The sequence below is a fragment of the Solea senegalensis genome, linkage group LG19, assembly GCF_019176455.1.
Source record: "Solea senegalensis isolate Sse05_10M linkage group LG19, IFAPA_SoseM_1, whole genome shotgun sequence".
NCBI classification, from domain to species: Eukaryota; Metazoa; Chordata; class Actinopteri; order Pleuronectiformes; family Soleidae; genus Solea; species Solea senegalensis.
Window position 1 is genome coordinate 16,325,066 of NC_058038.1, and position 22,308 is coordinate 16,347,373.

At 40.7% G+C, this 22,308-nt stretch overlaps 2 protein-coding genes across 3 annotated transcripts; one reads left to right on the forward strand and one right to left on the reverse strand.

Moving 5' to 3' along the window:
• Positions 1–1,737: 1,737 nt before the first annotated feature.
• Positions 1,738–6,048, reverse strand: LOC122785642 (protein Tob2). The gene is made up of 2 exons (XM_044051535.1): positions 5,812–6,048; positions 1,738–3,475 (listed from the first exon to the last, which is right to left on the reverse strand). Exon 2 carries the CDS (start codon positions 3,307–3,309, stop codon positions 2,098–2,100), a length of 1,212 nt encoding a protein of 403 aa, XP_043907470.1. The 5' UTR covers positions 3,310–3,475; positions 5,812–6,048; the 3' UTR covers positions 1,738–2,097.
• Positions 6,049–8,160: 2,112 nt separating this feature from the next.
• LOC122785632 (aconitate hydratase, mitochondrial-like) lies at positions 8,161–22,254 on the forward strand. 2 transcript variants are annotated; one of them, XM_044051520.1, is made up of 18 exons: positions 8,161–8,237; positions 10,563–10,705; positions 11,370–11,628; positions 12,877–12,969; positions 13,134–13,292; positions 13,427–13,577; positions 13,934–14,038; positions 14,130–14,221; positions 15,069–15,174; positions 15,566–15,723; positions 15,833–15,906; positions 16,037–16,148; positions 16,344–16,526; positions 16,767–16,862; positions 17,663–17,854; positions 18,106–18,238; positions 18,658–18,779; positions 18,919–22,254. In XM_044051520.1, exons 1-18 carry the CDS (start codon positions 8,202–8,204, stop codon positions 19,048–19,050), a joined length of 2,346 nt encoding a protein of 781 aa, XP_043907455.1. In that variant the 5' UTR covers positions 8,161–8,201; the 3' UTR covers positions 19,051–22,254. The 2 variants fall into 2 exon arrangements, with proteins under 2 accessions (XP_043907455.1, XP_043907456.1); XM_044051521.1 differs by lacking the exon at positions 8,161–8,237 and having other exon boundaries at positions 10,603–10,705; positions 11,330–11,628.
• The last annotated feature ends 54 nt before the right edge of the window (positions 22,255–22,308 follow it).

Sequence of the window (22,308 nt, forward strand, 5' to 3'; positions counted from 1 at the left end):
TATTTTTCTGAAAAAATAACTTCAGCATGTAAGAAACTAAACAAAATCTGAACATAAGAAATTTTTCTATGTACATATTCCTGGACTGCAGTCACGTCTTCTTCATACAAATGCAAGTGATCATTTGCAAAAAACAAACAAAAAAAATAAAAATGTATAGAAATATTGAAAATAAATGACACAAAAAAATTAGAAAAGCATCTTTGCTTCACAGTTAGATTAACTGAGATATGAACCTCCCCACATAACCCCTCGGGAAAAGAAAGGGACAATTTTCATGCATATGACACGCCATGACATCGCGATACTGACATGAGCACAAGTCAAGGGTCCTTAGGTCTTACAAAAAAAACATTTATGGAGGCAAGTCTATAAAACATTCAAATAAACACACAGGACGGAGCATCTCCACTCGAGACGCAGTTGAGTACAAATTTAGCTTGAATCTCTAAAGCATTTCATGACCGCCGAAACGATCGCGCCTTAACCGAACACAGTTCAAAGGAATGGTTTTGTGCTCATGTCTGTGGGCGACACACCGCATCAGAAACCCAGTGAAAAAATGCTGGACGTGGGGAACCTAACCGGTAAACAGACATTAGAAACAACACACCTCCAGAGATTTGACAAGGTTACCAATAAAGCAACTAAAGCCTCACATCAATAAAGAACATTCAGTTTTCTATATTACTGCAAATGGGGACAGACAGAGCAACCTCAGCTGTATGATCTGGTTTTGTCTTCGTAGCAGCCAGAAAAGCAGTGATCACTGAGGAATTTCAAGAGGAGGAAGAGAGTAGTGTGAGCCTCTGGCTTCAATACCATTTAAGCTCACATAAACGTGCTCTGGGTTTTAAAGTGTCGCTCTCTAAGCTCTGGACCCGACTGAGGCAACGCAAACCTCTTGCTGCTCCGCTCTCTCACTCTCTCATTTCCTTCCATCTTCCCCGCTCTTCTCTCATGCAGAGGAAAACCTCTCCTTCATAGTCAAAGTCATGCTAAGCCATTTGTCACAATCCCTGCTGCTTAGCTGCTGCATCCCCTCCCCCTCGTCACCTTCTCTTCCTGTTCACCTTCAAACACTGCTGACTGGAATTGTGTGCATGGGAACATTTATATTTCTGAATGCATGTGTGTGTATGTGCGTGCAGGTCTGTCCATTCTAACCCACATTTAACTGTAACTTGCATCCATGTGTGTACAACTGAGGTATCAGCAATTAGTTGGCATCTTTAAAATAGAAAAAAAAGAAAGAAAGAATTTGCCATTCACATTCTTCAAGATTTCCCCTGTTAGGTACATTACATTCTCCTACATCTCTGCCCTAACATAGCAACGCTCCCTCTCTGCTCCCTGCTCTGCTCTAACTTCATCTGAACCCTCGTCATGTACACACTCCAGCTGGCAATAAACTGCTTTCAACACACACCGGCCGACAAACAACTCAAAATGTGCCTGTGCACGAGTGCGTTTCAAGGGTAATGGGCCCAACGTATAATCAGTGGTTCTCCTGATCACGCTGAGCCACAACAAAACAGAAGTGCACACACAGACAGCAGAGCCCCCTCTCGCTGTATTTGTGGCAAGTAGGGCAGAGCAGATTGCAGTGCAAAGTGCTGAGCTTTCCACAGCCATCATTCCCTGCAGGACTTGGCAAGGTCCTTTTCCACAGCATGACAGTGCAGTGCAAAATGGTGCTATACAAAAGCCTGGTCCATTAGACTACAAGTCAAGAAAAAAAAAAAAGTCTCCCACATTAACATTCAATGCAAAACAATAAACATTAGAGACTGAAAAAGACTTGGAACTCAACCCCACCCACACCTTCAAAGCCAACACACGGGACATGACGAACAGCAATGGACAATGGGGGCAGGGTGGGGTCGGCGGTTGAGGAGAAACAAAACAAATCACATGAAATATTCAGTGAATGTGGGTTGCTGTTTTTTTTGTTTTTTTTAATCTTCGTAGTAAAACAAACTCTTAACTTGTATTAGTATTAGAACAATGTCTTAGAAAAAAAATCACACATCAGGAGCATCACTGTGCTCACACCCGACTCCTCCAATAACGACTCTTCTCATTACAAATGAAGGCTTAGTTGGCCAGCACAACGGGCTGGAAGGACTGGCTGGGATATTGCAGGTTGTAGCTTCCTAAACCCTCCACAAATGGTGGCTTCTCCATGTAAGAGATCCCGCCATTGCTGCTGATGATGCCTACACCCGGGGCTGGAGGTGGGCTGGAGAAGGGGTCAAAAGACGGATGGGTGTTGACAGTGTGGGGGGGCTGGAAAGGGCTGGTATGAGGTTGCATGGGCTGAGCGTCAGCTTCGAAGTAAAGGGGGCCTGGGGATCCTGGGTAGACAAATTCTTTGGCGTTGGGAGAGAGCTGGCTGGGGATGGGACCACCGAGGGAGTGCAAAGAGAGAGAAAGCGGCTTGTGCTTGAGTAGCTCTGGTGTTGAGATGTTGGTAGGAGAGCGGGACATAACCCTCTGGGTAGATGGTATGACAACTCCAGAGCTGGCTGGTGACCCTGTGCCACTGCACTTCTTCATCTTGGTTGAGCCGAATTTAGTGGCGGCAAAGCTGGCGGTGGTGAAAGTGATGGGTTGAGGTCGAGCACTGGGGAGAGCAGTGGGAGGGTGCTGAGCAGAGAGGTAGGGCAGCCCGCCGCTTGGAGGGGAAGGGGTGGAGGTGTTGGAGGAGTGGGCAGCAGGGTCAGGGGGCGTGGTCGAGCTGGGGTAGCTAAAGAGCCCGGAGCATGATTGGGCAGATAGAGGTGTGGGAGAGCTGGAGTGTGATGGCATGAGAGCGGGAGACGCTTGACTTCCGATTGGCACAAACACCTGAGCATCTGGGTTGAAGCCCAAATTCTTGGCTTCTTCCACCTCTGTATCTCCGTTGCCCTCTCTTATCACTGCCTCAGCCCTCTCACTGTCACAGCTGAGGCCTGGAGGGTCCTCCAGGTAGAGCACCTTTACGGCCCCTTTCTCTCCGATCTGGTAAGACACCTCATAAGGGTCGATCCACACACTGAGCTCTGCAGGAACATTTGCACGGACCTCTTCGGTGTCCAGTCCACTCCTCTTGGCGGCCAACTCAACCACGGGGTCCCTCGGTGCTCCCAGGTGGATGCAGCGAAAAGCAGAACCCCGGAGTGGGGCTTCAGGGTACCAGTGACCCTCAAAACGAGACACCAGTATCCTCTCCAGCTCCTCACCAAACAGGTCAGCTCGACGCCGAGGCAGCTTGTTGTACAGGTAGGACACAATAAAGTTGAGGGCAACCTTCACTTCTAGATGCATGGCTGTGCAGGGTTACCGCCTTCTTATGTTTAAAATAGTGGTGCAGAAAGTCAGGCAATGCAACTGTAACAAGGTGTTTTTCCTCTGGCTTACTGTAAAGTGTATGATTCTTTTGGCGTCTCCATGGTAAAGGCAGCTTTTTGCAGACGGTTATGCGATGTCACAGCTGTAAAAACAAAAAAAAGCAGAAGAAAGCGGTCATTCTCACATGGCAGGAACTTAAGAAATGTTGAATTTCAGCTTTAGGTGGTTGATCACATTGCTGATTACACACACACCATGAAAGTGAAGGCATGATTAACACACAACAGTAACTCGGAGACCTGCAGATGTGTCACTGCTTAGCACGATTGAGAATGAGGGACTGACCTACGAGGGCAACCATTAATTCCAATAACAAACCTGACAATAACTTATTTATTGTGAAATATTTTTTTTACAGGCATTACAAATAGATCAAGTAAATAAATATAATGCTTGATGTAGGTAGAGATAGGGTACTTTAACTGATTTGTTAGAGGCACAGAAACTCAATTTGACGGTGACAATTTATAACCTTTAACCCTACAAACATACAGCAATTAAAGTATTTTATATTTTTGATGGGTTGGTTTTAACAGCAGCATGTACTGATAGATGTAACAGATGCTGTGATTGTAGGCTTCATAAATCCTTTATAATCTGAAACCGACTGCAGTGTATGTATGTCCTGGTAAATACTGGAATACAGTCTCACAGAGGCTTTTCATCACCATGCACATTCACACGAAAAAGGAAAGATCACAGATATATAAAAAAAAAAACAACAACACGAGACTCCCTGAGGAAGGAATATAAAATGGCAGGACAGTTAATCGACTCCATAGAACACCATGTCCCACCATGCAGTGCGCACAGTAACCTCCTCCCCCCTTCATACACACACACAAACAATTCACTCACATTCTCTGCCAGATGGAGGTTTGGGAGCGAAGATTAAGAAAAAAGCTCTGATTAAAGACAATTCTAATATTAATACAGATAAGGCTGCATCAGCTGCATGCAGAGCTGTGGGACTGACAGCTCAAGATGAAGTTTACAGTTTCCTTTTGCATGAAAAGGGTGCCAGTGAGGGATAAAGGGGGTTGGTTGTGGGCTATAAATAGGGACCCATTTTGCATCATCTGTGGTGAAAATTCCTCCGTACCACCCAGGATGAAAAAGGAGTTAAAGCAGATAAGGATCCTCGACCGCAAAGAGGAAATGTATGGGCACATCATCACCTGCAACAGCCACTATTACTAAAAAGCCCATAAAGCTCATCTACTGCATTTTCCTTCTCTCATTACAAGATGACAAGAGCGAAGAGGCACGAGCTCCAATGTCATCCAAAGACATTACAGGAACAATAATAATAATAATAATAATGATAATAACAACAACAATAATAATAATAATAATAATAATAATAATGTGTGTACATTTACTGCTTCCTAGGTGCAATACTTGTCCTCCATTATAAAACCCAGCTTGCAGTTACATTGGGATACAAAATGCGTTCATGTGTGTAAATCCCCTCAGTGTGTTCACCTTAACATACAGTATGTATGTATGTATGTATGTTACATGGCATGATAGGTTAGTTCTGTATTAGTGGGCGTCAGAGCCACAGAGCAGCAGCAGCAGCAGCAGCAGGATCTATAGAGCTGGTTTTGTTTACATGGACTCATTAGGAGAGCTGAGAATGTGACTGTGCTGCAAAAACACACACAAGTCAGGTTCAACTCTTCAGCAGCAGAGCCACTGTTATCTTATAACTACAATACAGTATATGAAAGCTAAAGCCCATTGAGACATTGCATAATTGTGCTTTTATGTCACTGCATCATAAATAGGCCTATTGGAATCCACTATTCATCACCAACATTGATCTCGAATCATATAAATAGGGAATATTATAGTGATTTTCATTCATTCATTCATTCATTTTCATTCAATGGTTTTCGCTGAGCAAATATTTAACCGTGTATTCATATTATGACTTCATCATTATAATGCTCATCTGTGTGCCTGCTAATGGAGGATAAATATTCAAAAGAAAGGTTTGCATGTGATCTCAGATAATAGAGAACAGAGGGGGCTACCTGGGCATTACTGACATACACTGTTATCAGTCAAAAGCCAGTGGAGCAAGGAGGACACACGTTTAACTGACCTACAGGAGGAGAATCCCTTCTTTTGCCATATCGTCGCTGCGAATTAAATTATTGAGCTAAATACGAGGCGACCAGCCCATTGACTGAGTATGTAAGAGAACTGAAGCAACGAAGAAGACGATAATCCCTCCTCCTCCTCCTCCTCAGCATAAACAATTATTCTCGGTGCATTTTGATGAATAAACAAAGCGCGTGGAAAGACAAACACCTACACACAGCAGAGCGTAGCTGTCACCTGACAAGCCTGTAGGGACGTTAGAATAGAATTAGCCTGTTTTAGTTGTACATCACTTTGCCTTTCACTCACCTTTCTGTTAACAATCCCCTTGCTTCTTTCTCTCCACCCCTGCGTTTATCCTTTAAAATCCTTGTGTTGTCACAGCTCTTCCCTTTAGACACTTGTTTCACCTCTATGTCGTTATTTCTCCTCTATTTAAAACGTAGCTCCGGCTCTCTCACAGCTCAAGTCTCAAGCCAACACTTTGCACACACAGGATCCAGAGAAACTTTACTGTTTGACAACCCGGCGTATTTATACACTGTGATGCGCCCCCCCCGTGACGGCAGGCACTACTTTTACACTGTAAGCCCTCTACCCAACAAGGATCTAGTTTACCTGGCGGCGGGATATTTGTAGTTTCTAACGGTGTTTGAGCAATTTGCTAAAAATATAGGCAGTGATAGCAACAGAGTGTCTATTGGCTGAGGTGGGGGAGGACCCACACAACACAGGCCTGCAGCGTCCACTCAGCCAACCACAGCAACGCAGCTGTTTCCAGAGGATTGTGGGAAATGGCGTTCATCGGCGTGTGTGTGTGTGTGTGTGTGTGTGCGCGCGCGCGCACGCTTCTATTTATTGCCTCTTTAGGACCTTTTCAGGCATAATCACTGACCTTGTAGTCATGGAGACCTGGACCTATAGGGCTAATTGAACTATGGTTCAGTTAAGTACAGGGTTAGGAATTCACTGGTTATGGTTACACTGCATTGTTTAGGCTGACCAAAGCAGTGTCCTACAAAGAATCACTGTGGAAACAGTGATTCAGTTTAACATTGTTGATTTGATTGAGAACTTTGAACATAGCACATTCAAATAATTGACTAAATGGATAATGTGATGTTCCGTTTAGTACAATAAAAGGAGGTCAATTTATCTCAAACTCTTTAAAATTCAACACTCTAAGCACTTAAGTGTGACACTTTAAAGCTGTGGTGTGTGACTTTTTAATGCAAGGAAATGTCAGTTACATTGAAACCATTGTCAGCTCAGTTCCCACAATGGTGATTTATCAGCTCCACACAACTCTCTTGCTCTCTCTGTTCCTCAATGCTTTGTTTTTTTCTGTTCTCTGTTTTACATCGCAGCTACTGGCAAAGTGAGAAGGAAGCGACTTTAAGTCAAGGTTAAAATAAATGTATGTATGTATGTTATTGATGTGAGGGGCATTTGGAAACGTTTGATTAATTCCCTAAGAGCATATTCTATTTCTTTAAATTGCCTAGAGTATAATATTTCTATTATAATAGAAAACATTTTCAAAATAAGATCAAGCAACAATGCTACAGCATCGAAACACACTATGCCCTGCTTATTTTAAAGCAAAAGTTAATTAAACAATATGATGCAGGATTGGTTTTAGTGAGAGTGCTATATTACATGACTGGAAGGGTGTTACATTACGGATTATTATGATATTACCATCCACCTCCACCATCTTAAATAGCCCTTGGACTTATCTTTATATGAGCAAACCAAGTGCAATCACTGCAAAGCGCTTAATTATAGTTGTTATATTATTTATTTTGTATGTGTGAGGATGTGTGTGAGTGATGAAAGTATCTCTGAGAGAGCTGTTTTAGATTTTGTGGTATTATTTTCAGTGCAGTGGCAATAAAGACATTCTATTATTATTATCGATAATATCTAACAACATGTAGCATCTTGTGATGATTATGCAAATTGAAAAGTAAGTTTAAATTGCAGGTTGTTTCCAGTATTAAACCTGAAAAAGAAATTTACTGCCTGGGTTAAGTACTAACACTGAAGGAAATGTTTGTTTGCACCACTGCTTACTGGATGCATGGAAAAATATTCGGTTTATATGATACACAGAAGAATAGTGATTCTTTACATTATTAACGTACATTTGAACTTTATTTCATGATGTCAACATAACAGGAAAAGACATACAAATAAATGACAGAGAATATATATATTAAATTAAAGATTGACAAAAAATATACAGTGTGAACTTAACAAATAGACAACAAAGACAATACATATGTATACAAATAAAATAAGTTAATAAGCATAAAGAAAACCATACATATGTATTTATTAAATATTATTGAAATGGGAGCACACATCTACAGTCATTGCAGCCTTTTGGTTTACAACTGACGATATTGTTTTCAGGTATAATTCAAACTATTTCAAGAAAACGGACATTTTCTTCCTAAATTTGGATTTGTAATTATGAAACGTCGCTAAAACTATAATAATGTTTAAAGTACTCCATTTTGTGTTTTGTATTGCTCTTTAGGAAAACATAAACTACATTCAAGCAAGTGTTGAAAGTCACCGATGATATAATCCAGAATACATTTACAAATGTTTTGTCGCTTGAAGATTAATTTAAAGGGCTCCTTTGCCACGTGACGTCATTTTAGAGCGACCCACATATATGTGTTAGCAAAATGGCGTCTTACTGTTTGACTGTCACTAGGCTGCGGGTAAGAAACCGTTATTTGGCTTGTACAGAGTGTTTCACTGTGCTGACATGAACTGCACATGTGACAGTGCGTTTATGCTACTGTCTGGTGCAGCCTGCAAAGCTCACGGTTCACCGTAGGCGGGTAAATAAATGCTACATGCAAATGCAGACTGCGCACGGAGCCGCTGCTTGTCAGGTCACTGCGTCCCCGTTTGACACCAGGCTGCGACGCGTTGTAACGTTTATAAAGCGAGTCTGTCCAAAACCAACAAATAAACCACATTATTCCTAACAGCAGCATCGTATTCGGCCATACTTACTAATAAATAAGCGTCCTCAGCGTCCTGATGTTCACAAGGTGATTGCAAGGTTACAAAGTAGTTTTTAATAGCAGTTCACTCCAGCTGGAACTGATGTACAATAACAACACGTGGCAATTATTTGGGAAGTACCTTTGAAGCAAATAATGTCCACATCCTTTAATATATTTTTCAAACCTATAGTATATTGTAGTAATTCTACTAACAATTATTATCAGAGATGGGAGTTAGTCACATAAATCACAAGCAAGTCTCAAGCAAGTCCGAAGTAATTCTTGTAAGTACCAAACCAGTCAAGTCAAGTCGAGTCCCTGCTTTAAATCAAGCAAGTTACAAGTCAAGTCTTATAGAAGATGAAGATGATTTCCCAGTCATTTTGAACTGCTAGATTTTTATCTGTAACAGAAACACTGCATTACTCATACAATGTAAGGACTGCTTCGTGGTCCCATACAACTGAAGAGTTTATTAAACAGTTTATACAATTAACATCAATAAAATTAAGATAAATAAATCTACATTACTGACATTAAACCTATGTTAAATGTTCTCCATGTTGCAAAAACAAAATGTAATGTTAACTCCTCAATATTTGAGAACATTTAAATATTCTATGTCTATAAGTCATTTTGAGTCATTCTACTCAAGTCTAAGTCAAGTCTGAAGTCGAGTTTCAAGTCCTTTTTTGCAACTTAAGTCGCTGCGGGTGCTGTGCCAATCTCAACTACATTAGGCAGTAGGCCGGGTACACCCTGGACAGTTTGCCAGTCCATCGCAGGGCCACACACAGACAGAGACAAACAACAATTCACTCCCGCACTCACTCCTATGGTCAATTTAGAGTGTCCAATTTACCTAATCCCCACATTGCATGTTTTTGGACTGTGGGAGGAAGCCGGAGAACCCGGAGAGAACCCACGCACACACGGGGAGAACATGCAAACTCCATGCAGAAAGGCCCCAACTGGGGCTCGAACCCGGTTCTTCTCGCTGCAAGGCGAGAGTGCTAACCACTACATCACCGTGTGGCCCTAATATTAATTAATATTATTATTAATATCATATAATATTGATTAGCCTCAGAGAGTAACAGAAGCAGCTCCTTCTCGGGCTGGTTAGAGCCTCTATGATGCTGTTTTCAGACTCATTCAAGTGACACATATATAAAACGGTAAACCAAACTCTATCAAATTGAAACACAAGAACTATTCATGCCAACTTCATGCCAAGACATTGGAGACTGACTACTGTTACTGTTGGCACATTGGTCAGATGATAAGGACATTGAGATGGTTTCACCATTAATTTATTGACACTGTGTGTACCCTTGTCCTCATACATAATTAACAGTGTAAGAGACGAGCTGTCGGATGGTCCGTCCAGTGAGTGAGACCTGCACTATGAGCTGTGTAAACTTTCACCCACTTGTCCTTTCCACTGGAAATCAACACTGAATGACGGATATTAAGCAAACTGAACTTTTTTTTTAAGATTTCCCTACTACTGAATAACAGATTGGACAACCTGTTGGTATCACTGGCTTTTATCTAGTCATGTAATGGCTTGAACAACAGATGTCATGAAAATGAAAATGTTTCAGAAGAATATCAGTTTCCTGATGACATTTTGATAAAATGTCTGTATATGCAATGTATAGAGAAAGGCACAAAGTAGATTTGACTTTTCACTGATGGAAATAAACATTTCAGAAGGCAAATGTTAAAGATCTAGTGTATTGTCTTAGTAAGCCTCATCCTCTGTTCTGTAGAAAATTTCAAATGTTTGTACTAATCTTACCAGTCTTAGATATGCTAAGTGCTTATCTAGATTTTCTTTCAGCCTCATCTTTACTGTTAAGAGCATGATTAGGTTTAACTGTTTTGGTCCCTGATTATTTATTGGAATTTTCTATTTGTAATTGTGTTTCTGCTTCATATTTATTATCTAAAGTAAAAATGTGTGCTCTATATTAAAATGTTGCTTATGGTTATATTTGTCTGAATTTTATTTTCTCCTTGGTTTAGGTGGCCCTTGGAACCGGTGTGAGGAGATTTCATGTCTCAGCAGCCTTCAACGCCAAAGCCAAGGTGGCCATAAGCCGCTTTGAACCCGGCTCCAGCATTAACTATGAAAAGATGCACGAAAACATCAATATTGTTCGCACAAGGTCAGTAGCAGTTTCACAGTTACACATGCACATTGACACTTCCCTTATTCATTACACTTACAGGAATGGCTGGTGTTTGTTAAAGCAACACAGAAAATCTTGTGAAGTTTACCCTATTGACTTGTCAGAGCCAGCAGCATGCCCCAGTAGCTAACAACAAGATGACCATATGCTGTAATCCAGAAATAGGAGCACACGTTTGTCAAAGTGGCTGTTGAAGTAGTTGTTCCAACTGGTAATTTCCTAACGCAATGTTGGTTGGACTTTATAAAATAAATAAAAAGTGATTTCTTAGTTGAGATTGAATCTCATAAGGTCTTTTATCAAAATGACACTTGTCTGTTTTGCCATGTCTTCTTCCGTATTAAAGTCCACAAAGCTCACATGATCACTATATCCCTTGCTTACATCCTGGTCACATGACTTTGGTGGCGTAAGTCTTTTTTTACAGCCTGTGCTAAAATGAATCCTTTGTGATATTTAAAGTTTTAGGATCATATCAGATTTTACTTTTTCAATATCTTATCCAGTAATTTTGAACTGATGCTTACTCTGAATATCATATTGGCTTGTTTCCTTTTCAGTATTAAGGGAAAAAATGTTCCTCTGATTCTTCAAACACAGGACAATATTCATCAAATTATTGCAACAATCCACCTTACAGGCTCAATAGGCCTCTCACTCTGTCAGAGAAGATTGTGTACAGTCACCTGGATGATCCTGCACGGCAGGAGATTGATCGTGGCCGCACGTATCTTCGCCTGCATCCAGACCGTGTGGCTATGCAGGATGCCACGGCTCAGATGGCGATGCTCCAGTTTATCAGCAGTGGTCTGGCCAAGGTGGCTGTTCCCTCCACCATCCACTGTGATCACCTGATTGAGGCTCAGATTGGGGGGGTTGAGGACCTGAAGAGGGCTAAGGTGAGGTTTACTTTATATTTATTTATGACTATACTACACTCATTGGTTGCAATGTACCAACATAAGGAGGTAAAAATGCTGTTTAGTTAATATCTGACAAGAATCGTGTTATTGAGCTTCTGTCAATGCCACTTGCCTCTGTTCTGCTGTAATCAGATACTTCCTCAAATTATTCAAGGAGAGCCTTGAATAATGTAAACATCAGGTAACTTATTAAATCCAAGATGAATATTGACATACTGTTTTCTGTACTGAAGAAAGCCATTGTGCCTCTTATGTAAAACTGCCTGTCCTGACTACTATGAAGCTGATTTCAGGTTCAAGTTATGGGTCATTAATTTTACAGCCAATCAGACAAATTAAGTCACATTTGATACCTGCAGCATTAGATGCCAACACTAATCATGTGTGTTTACAGAATGTGTGTGATTGTAATTTCATAATGTCCAATGAATGTGTTGGCAAATGCAGTTACAGATAGATTCTCTTTTGACTCCCATGAACTTCTGCCACTATTTTTGAGTGGTGTTTATATGATGCTGTTTTACATTGTAACCTGACAGTTTTGAAGCGACACTGTGTAGGATTTCAGCGTTCAGATAACGTCTCAAAGATTATTTTGATGGTACATCATCCTACAACAGGGTGAATGGCACGGCAAACGGCTGCATTTGCACTATGTAACGTTTGGTTTCGGGTCCATGCCACAAAAGGGCTACAACATTGTACTTTACTGCAGACCCTCCATAATCAAGTGATTCATTTTGCATACAAGCAATATATATACCATATATAAGCCAACGCAAACTAAAGTACTATTTTTCTTTGTCGTTCTTTTCGGGGGTTAGATTTGGTTTCTGGTTTCTTGAAAAATAAAACAATGTAATCATCCGTGTTTTACCACTTTATCCTCAAAATGAGGGTTGCGGTGGGCGCTGGTGCCAGTCCCAGCTGAGATGGGCAAAAGATGGGGTACACCCTAAACAGGTCTCCAGTCCATCACAGGGCCACATAGAGACAACAACCATTCACTCTCACACCTACAGTCAATTTAGATTGTCCAATTTGCCGAATCCCCAAATCTGCATGTTTTTGGACTGTGGGAGGAAAACGGAGGACCCGGAGAAACCGCATTTAGGTTGAATAAAAGGATGTAAAATGCACTGCTGCACCCAAGTTTATTCTTTGTTAATACACAGAAATAACCTTGACAGAGTCTCTGACACCTCCCTAATTACTTTAACTCAGGAGGTGAACCACGAGGTTTATAACTTCCTCGCAACAGCTGCAGCCAAATATGGAGTTGGCTTCTGGAAACCAGGCTCAGGCATCATCCATCAGGTAAAGTGCACTGATTTATGTTGTTTTTTTTCTTTTGTACACCGACTCAGAGCAGTTACTCTGCAACACCATTTTAAGAAAAGCAATTTTGTGGCTTCTTTACAGATGTTCAAACATATTTTAAATTTACATGGGGAAATGAAATATCCTCATTTTTTGGCCAGATTATCCTGGAGAATTATGCCTATCCTGGAGCGATGCTGATTGGCACAGACTCTCACACTCCCAATGGTGGTGGTCTGGGTGCCATCTGTATTGGAGTGGGTGGAGCTGATGCCGTGGATGTCATGGCCGGAATCCCATGGGAGCTCAAGTGTCCCAAAGTGAGTTTTTGGCATAATTTCATGACTTCTAAATATATATGAATCTAATTAACGTTCAAAGCATCTTTTTTGTTTGTCTCCACAGACGTCTATTTGTTTATGTTGTTATCTGTTAATGTACTTTTCTCCACCAGGTGATTGGAGTGAGGCTGACAGGCACCCTGTCTGGCTGGACCTCTCCAAAGGACGTTATTCTAAAGGTGGCTGGCATCCTGACTGTGAAGGGTGGCACTGGGGCCATTGTAGAGTATCATGGGCCTGGCGTTGACTCCATCTCCTGCACTGGTAAGGATGAGATACTACTCATATGTGCCATGCTTTATTGTCTTTGTTCCTCAAAATGGGACCCTACTTTTAACTCCTCAGTGAAATGTTTATTGACAGAAGTAGGCTAATTTTCCCATAGAATTCCAGTCCAAATCACTTCTTTTTGCAGGTAGCTCTACAATATATTGCTTCTTAGAGGTTGGCCTCATCCTGCAAACCAGAAGACAATATCCATTTTTATATGCAGCCTGTGGATAGACCTGACCTATGTTAGAACATAAACATCTAAGAATAAATCCATACATTTCTTGATAATAATAATAATATATTGCAGTAACAGTAAACAGTCAAATTTACACTACTTTGATCATCAGGAATGGCCACCATCTGTAACATGGGTGCTGAGATTGGAGCCACCACATCTGTTTTCCCATACAACCACCGTATGAAGACGTACTTGGAGAAAACCGGGCGTGGAGGTCAGTCACACTCTCTCTGTATGTTGAGTATTTGGTCGGTGTGTCTCACCTTCTCACCTCTAACTGTGTCTCCTTCTTCATGACCTCTCAGAGATTGCCTCTGTAGCTGATCAGTTCAAAGATGACTTGGTCCCAGATAAGGGCTGTGAATATGACCAGGTCGTTGAGATTAATCTGAGTAAGGTGAGTTAAAACACTCCAGCACTAACACAATTTTCTATTTGGCCTGATTCAGTCTCGTTCAGTTTAGCTAAATGTCTGACTGACTGACTGACTGACTTTAGAAATATGACTCATGGGTTATAGTCTCAAGAAATGTATTATTCAATTTTGGTTTGATAAAAAAAAAAGAATAAATGGGAATAATCAATTTTATTAATTTGCAATACTTTTAATTGAAGAATTGCAGTCAAGCAGAATCGCATACATATAAAATCAGCCCCCAAGTATTGTGAGCCATTTAGTCATGACAAAAGCACAACATCCCTGCTTTATTGGATTTCTGCTTCAAGATCTGTCATCGAATGCATTGAAGAATAATACATCCATTAACACTGTGGTCAAAAATGAATCATGCTTAACTGCTGAAAGAGTTAACTGCCTGCTTAGTGTGAATACCCTACATACTGATACTGAGTTAAAAGCACAGTGGTATTGATTAGAGATGTGCAATATACATTTTTTCCTAAATGCTTGATATAAAGCTCACTACGTTATCACTATGTCACTAATATCAGTCAGGAAACTATAATTTATTTGTACGTATATGTACATTTCGTAGTGTTACAACTAAAATGTCAAGCGTTCAAAATAACAACCTTTCACTATTCATTCATCAGCTGATTGAATGAGTTGGCCACTGAGGCCGGACAGTAAAGTGGCTATCTCTGAGGTGGTTGAAAGTGGGAACTTAAGCAGCCACTTCTCATTTATCCACTGACTGCTGGTTCTCAGCATCATGTAGTTGTGATGGCACATGTGGCAGCACCAAGGCTCATAGTGAAACTGCTTGTTTTCCTTCCTCCAACAGTTGAAGCCTCACATCAACGGACCATTCACTCCTGACCTGGCCCACCCTGTGTCTGAGATCGGAGCTGCAGCTCAGAGAAACGGCTGGCCACTGGAGGTTAAAGTTGGTCAGTGTCTGTGACACACCCATATTATCTTTCCACTTTACATATATTTAATGCTCTGTCCAATGAAATGTGATATGTCTTGCCTTGTCTAAGCAACTGCTGTTTTATTGACCAGATCTGATCTGATCACATTACAGCTCTGTAATATAGCTGATGATTTTCCCAATGAGTGTAGAACACAGCATAATTCAGTCGCTGACAAAATGAGTAGAGCATAATTATGATAAGCTAATTATGTTTATACTTAAAGACTTGCTCATCCTTTTTTCCTCGTCAACATTTGTTATTGTTTTGTTATTATTATTATTGTTATTATTATTATTATTGTTGTTATTATGTGACACACACACAGACTGTAGTTTCATACTAACACATAACATGTCTGTTGCAGGTCTGATCGGCAGCTGCACCAATTCAAGCTATGAGGACATGGGCAGAGCGGCGTCCTTAGCCAAGCAGGCTCTGGATAAAGGTCTGAAGTGTAAGGCCCAGTTCACGGTGACCCCTGGTTCTGAACAGATCCGTGCCACTATTGAGAGGGACGGATATGTGAGTCAGAAACTGATTATAGCAAGTGACTTATAGCAGTTTGTCCTTGTCTGGTTTTTTTTGTCTCTGAAAGAAATGATTTATCAAATGCATGTTGTTGTTCCTCCAGGCCAAGATCCTGAATGATGTCGGTGGAATTGTTCTTGCCAATGCTTGTGGACCATGCATTGGACAGTGGGACAGGTACGCAACTCATCTGTAAAGCCAAGTTTAGCCTCATTAGCAGCAAGCTCAGGACCATTGTTTGTTCTTTCACACAGGAATATTTTGAAAAATGTCTCCCTAACATGTTCCCCATTTTGTTTTTCTCCAGGAAGGATGTGAAAATGGGAGAGAAGAATACTATTGTGACATCCTTCAACCGGAACTTCACTGCCAGGAATGATGCTAATCCTGCTACTCATGCTTTTGTCACCTCTCCTGAGGTAAGAAGGGCTGCACTTAGAACATCAAGCACAGCACAAGCTCAGAGGTTTATAACCTCAAGGGCACTAATACACCGAATAAAAGTAACTCACATACACAGCATAGTGGGCATGTAAAAGTGAGTGATGTTTGGAAATCCTCAGTTCCTCCTGGTGCACACTTATCACTGTTAGTATTTCCTGTGCTTCACGTAGATTGTCACTGCCTTGGCTCTTGCTGGGACCCTCAACTTCAACCCCGAGACTGACTACCTAACTGCTCCTAATGGAGAGAAGTTCAAGCTGGAACCACCCACTGGTGACGAGCTCCCCTCCAGAGACTTCGACCCGGGCCAGGACACGTACCAGCACCCTCCAGCTGAGAGCAGCTCAGTCAAGGTCATTCTGTTTTTTAAGACACAGTATTGACTCTTAACAATCCATAACTGTAATAGAGATGATGAAGGCAGGCTTTAAAGTGAGGTGACTGTCCTAGAAGAGTTGAACAAGTTCTGTACTAAGCAATAAAAGCATGCAATTTTGTGTTCAACTAAATTTGGTTTAATCGGGAATTTGACCTACCTAATGTAAATATACTTGTACCTGAACCTTTATGTCTCTACTTGATTTGATATTCAGGTGGACGTGAACCCCATGAGCAACCGTCTACAGCTTCTGGAGCCCTTTGATAAGTGGCATGGAAAAGACCTAGAGGACATGAGGGTCCTCATCAAGGTGAGCAGAAGATGGACGCATGGTTGTGATTATGTGCAAGTACAGGAGAGCTAATAGCTGTAGAAGGAAAAATATGTAAATCCCCCTGTGCCTTAATGGTACAGTGTGTAACATTAGCAGAACTTAAATATACACCCATAATTGCTACATTTGTACTTTAGGCAAGGGCCTTTCTTAATGAAGGCTGCAATCTTGTGCCACCACTGCACCACTGTCTTTTCTGCTGACCAACTAGACATTGCTCGTCATGTTTTGATGCAGAAGCTTGCAAAATATTTATTCACCCGCATAAAAGAAGAAACAGTCATTGTCAATTTTGAAAGAGTGTTTCCATCCTTTTTGTTATGAGAAGGCTACCATAGTTCTCGAACACTCTGAGGAATGTGCAGTGACAGTACAGCTTTTCAAGAAAGGGAAGGGTGAGCAGAGGAGTCCTTTGTTTGTTGCATTTTGCAGTCTCACTGTGAGATGCCGCTCCTTTATTACGTTATGTCGTATTATTATGTCGTTGAACCATACATATTGAGCACTAGGTTATATCATCCTTTATGAGTGTTTTGAGTTAGTCCTATAATTACTGTCCTGACTACTGCTTCTGAAAATAATCCCCATCAAACATACTGCATTTTTTATTAATGTTTACAATAAAAATATTGGTCAATTTTAAATGAATGATTGAGTGTATTAAATTTTATATAATCATGATCAGTGGAAGATTAATATCCTATACTTCATGCCTTCTACTTTCCTCTTTCCTCTACTCATCCTCTCCTTCCTCTCTGATCCACCTGCTGCTGTAGGTGAAGGGAAAGTGCACCACTGACCACATTAGTGCTGCGGGCCCCTGGCTAAAATTTCGTGGTCATCTGGACAACATCTCTAACAATCTGCTGATTGGTGCCGTCAACATTGAGAACGATGCCATCAACAAGATCAGGAATCAGCTGACAGGGGAGTACGGAGGTGTGCCAGATGTGGCCCGCCATTACAAGGTATTATAATATGCAGATTTTGTTGATAGTGATTGTAATAGTGTCTGTTTTACATTCAGTTGCTAACATAACTGTAAATAGTTGTGTTAAACGAAACAAAAACCCTTTTCTTTATTCGTTTCTCAGCAATTTATTTGTCTCGGTCTCGCTGATAATAGATTCTATACAACAAAAATAAATTAGCCTTTATATGTCTAGTCTTTTCCTCTTCTGAGAGATTAAAACTTTGCCCTGATCCTTGTGTAATCCAGGCTAATGGAGTAAACTGGGTGGTGGTTGGAGATGAGAACTATGGAGAAGGTTCCAGCAGAGAGCATGCTGCTCTGGAGCCACGGCACCTGGGAGGACGTGCTATTATCGTCAAGAGCTTTGCCAGAATCCATGGTATGTTTCAGTTGTGTAGTATTCTTTATAAGTAATACATGAAGCCATTTCTTAATAGTTGAAAATGGCTCGAGAACATGTTAATTTAGTCTGCCATGTTTACAACAGTCAATAGAATGATATCTTCAACAAATTCCTAGGATTCCTAAATTAATGATTACAGTCCATAATACCTTTTTTTTGCATTTACTGAATGTAGGTAAATGTGTAGATAAGATGATTGTTTGTTTCTTACAAAAACATTTTGCTCTTTGGGGGAAAAAAAGCAAATTCATTGTGCGAACAGCTGCTAATCTGTAGCACTCGGTCTCTTTGACCTTGTGTTTCTGTGCAACAGATTAACCCCTGTCAGACAGTTTCTGGTTATGGGAAATTGAGTATCTTGCTGTGTTCTCATATTTTTCTCCTCTTCCTCACAGAGACTAATCTGAAGAAACAAGGCCTGCTTCCACTGACTTTTGCCGACCCCGACGACTATGAGAAAATTCTCCCCAATGACAAGATTTCAATCACTTGCCTGAAATCGTTTGCCCCTGGCAAGGTGAGGAGTGTTCTGCACTGATGAAGTCTTAATCCAAAGGACGGCCCAGCTTCTCCTAACATTATATTAACATTATGTTAAAGAAAACCTGGATTGATTGACACATGATTCATTTTTGCCTGTGATGTCCCTTGTCCAGCCACTGACAGCAGTGATCAAGCACGCCGACGGCAGCCAGGAGTCCATCTCTCTAAACCACACCTTCAATGAGACACAGATTGAGTGGTTCAAAGCTGGCTCGGCCCTCAACAGGATGAAGGAGCTGCAGTAGGTGGCGGCAAGGACGAAGGCGGGGCCTGTGTGGGCCAACGATGTTGGCAAAGAAGGGTAATAATGCGCGCCTAGAAGAGAGGCTTCGCAAAGAGCAAGAGACAGTTTAAATGATAGACGGTAACAGGCTTGATTAGGGGACAGCTGCAGTCATGCTCAGGCTACATCCATACTACGGTTTCCATTTAAAAATGGCTCTTTTTTAGGTGTTTTATCTCTGTTTCAGAAGTAATCTGCACCTATTATACTATCTATCTACTGCTTTATCTTGCACAAGAGGGTCACGGGGGTGCTTCAGAGTGTCCAATTAACCTCTGCATGTTTTTGGACTATGGGAGGACACCAGAGAACACACACACACACGAAGAGAACATGCAAACACTGCTACAGCGCTAACCACTACTCTGATGTGTGACCCCTGTACCTACTCATACGCCAAAAAACATACAAGTGTTAACGGCACGATGATTCCCTAATCTGTTGTTTGCTTAATAATGACAAACATCAATGGTGATAGAACAAGGATTTCTATTATGAAACCAGAGGTGAGAAAAAAAACAATCAGGGAAGTGAATGTGGGTAACTGCATCATTGTTCCGTTTTTTGCCCGTCTATATTCAAATGTAGTCCTGAAGTTTTCAAACAAAAACTGAGTCAGCAGTGCTTTTAAACTTCTACATTTTTGGGGCTATAAATCCCCAAGGTAGTGAGGACGACTGGTGTATCCGGAGCAAAATGTATGTGTTTTTAAACAAAACCAGAGTAGTATGGATGTAGCATTAGTTAAAGCAAGAACTCCGCACACACACACACACACGCACACACACCACACACACACACACACCACCACACACACACACACACACACACACATACATAATGTCGCTGTAAAGATGAAAAGCGCACACACAGAAACATACACATGAACTCATACATGCACAGACAGAGATACTGTGAAAGAAAACCCAGTTGATGGGTGGACTTACAGGAAAGCAGGTTAGCAGTGTGTGTCTCTAGATATATCGTTCATACAAGCAGCACTTTTTCAAAGTTAATTTAACATTTCATACACTGTTCCATTCTCAGATGCCAATCATTCTGTTTGGTTTCTTGTTGCCCTCTTCAGAAACTATGGTGTTGGAAGTGCAAACATAAAAGTGGTGTACAAACTTAATTCATACAGATCACTAACCTAAAAAGAAGGCTAAACAGTAAGTTTCACACTTCAGCCTTCATCAAACCTCCTCCTCCTCATCAAATATTATTCCAGCATTTCAGTAAACTGCCTGAGATGTTGAATTTACATGAATACACTTGTGGTATTATCTACAGAGCTGTAATCTTAAGTAAATCCTACTCCCACATGGTGATGAGCTCTGCTTTGTGATACAGTTATTGATGTGTCTCAGTGTCTCAGTCCCTGTTTAGTGCAGCTACACTGTTAAAAAAGCAATTACCTGCCTCTGCTACTGTTACCCCCATCTAGCTGTCACTAGGTTTTGGATCTGGATTATTCCCACTACCTTTATTGCACTTGTCTTTGACACGCATTCACTCATGCACTACCTGAGGTTAGGTTAAATAAGCTATGGTTAGGTTTGTGTTCTTAGATGGTAAAGCCGTACAGGCAATCATTTAAATTCTGGTGTATTAGCAACAAGAAAGAAACCACACTTGCATCGATTCCAGTGAAACATCTCCTCTCTGGTGTTGTAGATCTTCAGTCTTGTCATTTCACTGACATTCCCGGTTCAGTTGGTCATGCAGCTCATGCGTTATGTGGATGGATATGTTGTTGCGGTTTCCTAGTGTTAAAGTCCCAGTTTATCAGTTCATCCTCACATCTGGAGCTACCAGTGTGTGAAATTGCTGTGTGGAGCTGCAACAGGAGATGTTTGTCTTGGAACTGAATGTATTTTTCGGTTAAAGTTTGGTCCTGAAAGCATTCTCCTTACAAAACTAACATGTGTGTGATTGACTGTACACTAGCACGTTGTCGTTTGTGGATTAGTTTTTACATGTGCTTTCTATGTTGTTTCTTTCCATAGTTTTCTCTTGTGTGTTACTATGGGGGACTGACATACAACTTGCATATTCAATAGTGATCAATATACATATAAACCATATTCTTGGCATCGTATTTACCTACTGTAGTGTGCACCACTAAAAAAAAGTGTCATTAATTATATATTTTGTGGGCTTAGAAATATCTGAGGTCATTGCTGCTATGATTAATGTGAGAGTATTCTTGGTCCTGTGTGTCACTGTGGTACTAAAAACTCACCTAGTTTGTAAATAATAAATAATTTCCAACGTACTACTATTGCTACTGAAGTGTCCCCTTAGTGGTTTGTAATGAACCAAATCTCCATTTATGTAATGGTTTCACAGACATGTTAAAATGGGGATTGTTGGTTTAATGAGAGCACAAATATTGGATTGTTTGGCCTCGACATTGAAAAGAGACATGCTAATTTCTTTTATTAAAGGTGAAAAGGCAGCAAGCCAATTTATATGACTTTATGACTTGAATGACATACTGTTATTAAACTCAGCCATTTGAGAATCATCACAAACCTGTTTAATGCCCTTATCATTATGCCCATCTTGTGTCACATGTACAGCCAAAGAGACCTTCTAAAAATGTTCAGCAATAATGGTTAGCCGGTGTTTGTGTTTGAATAGTCATCCAAAAAAAATAATAATTCTATAATGGTCATGTACAAAATGCACCTGGATCATGAAAACATGCTGATTAATTTCATGTCCATTCTTCCTCTGCAATGAAATTTAACAGCTGTGCCTGCTTGTGAGAATTAGGACAGTTTGCTTACTCTGTTGTAAGATGCTACTTGCTCACTGGTTCAGTAACCACGTTTTTGTAATAGGACAAATCAAATGATGCTGTTAATGGTGTGTCATTTTATTCTCAGGTGATTTGGTCAATCTTCCTCTCATCGTTGTTTTAAAAACAAACAACAAATTCTTTAACATGTTTGCATTTGACACAACAAATACAAATGTACTAAGAACTGATTTTTACTGTAATGATTCCCCTCACAATCCTGTTTTGGCATTAATTTTGTAAAATTAGATGGGTGAATAACATGTCTTCAGATTTGTAGCTTGGAAGATAAATGTCAAACATATATTGACATTTACTTTGCACATTGTAAATTAATACAGAATCAATTGTAAAGTGGTGGTTTTTGTGTGTGTGTTTTTAAAAAAAATGAGAATGAATTAATCTCAGTACTGT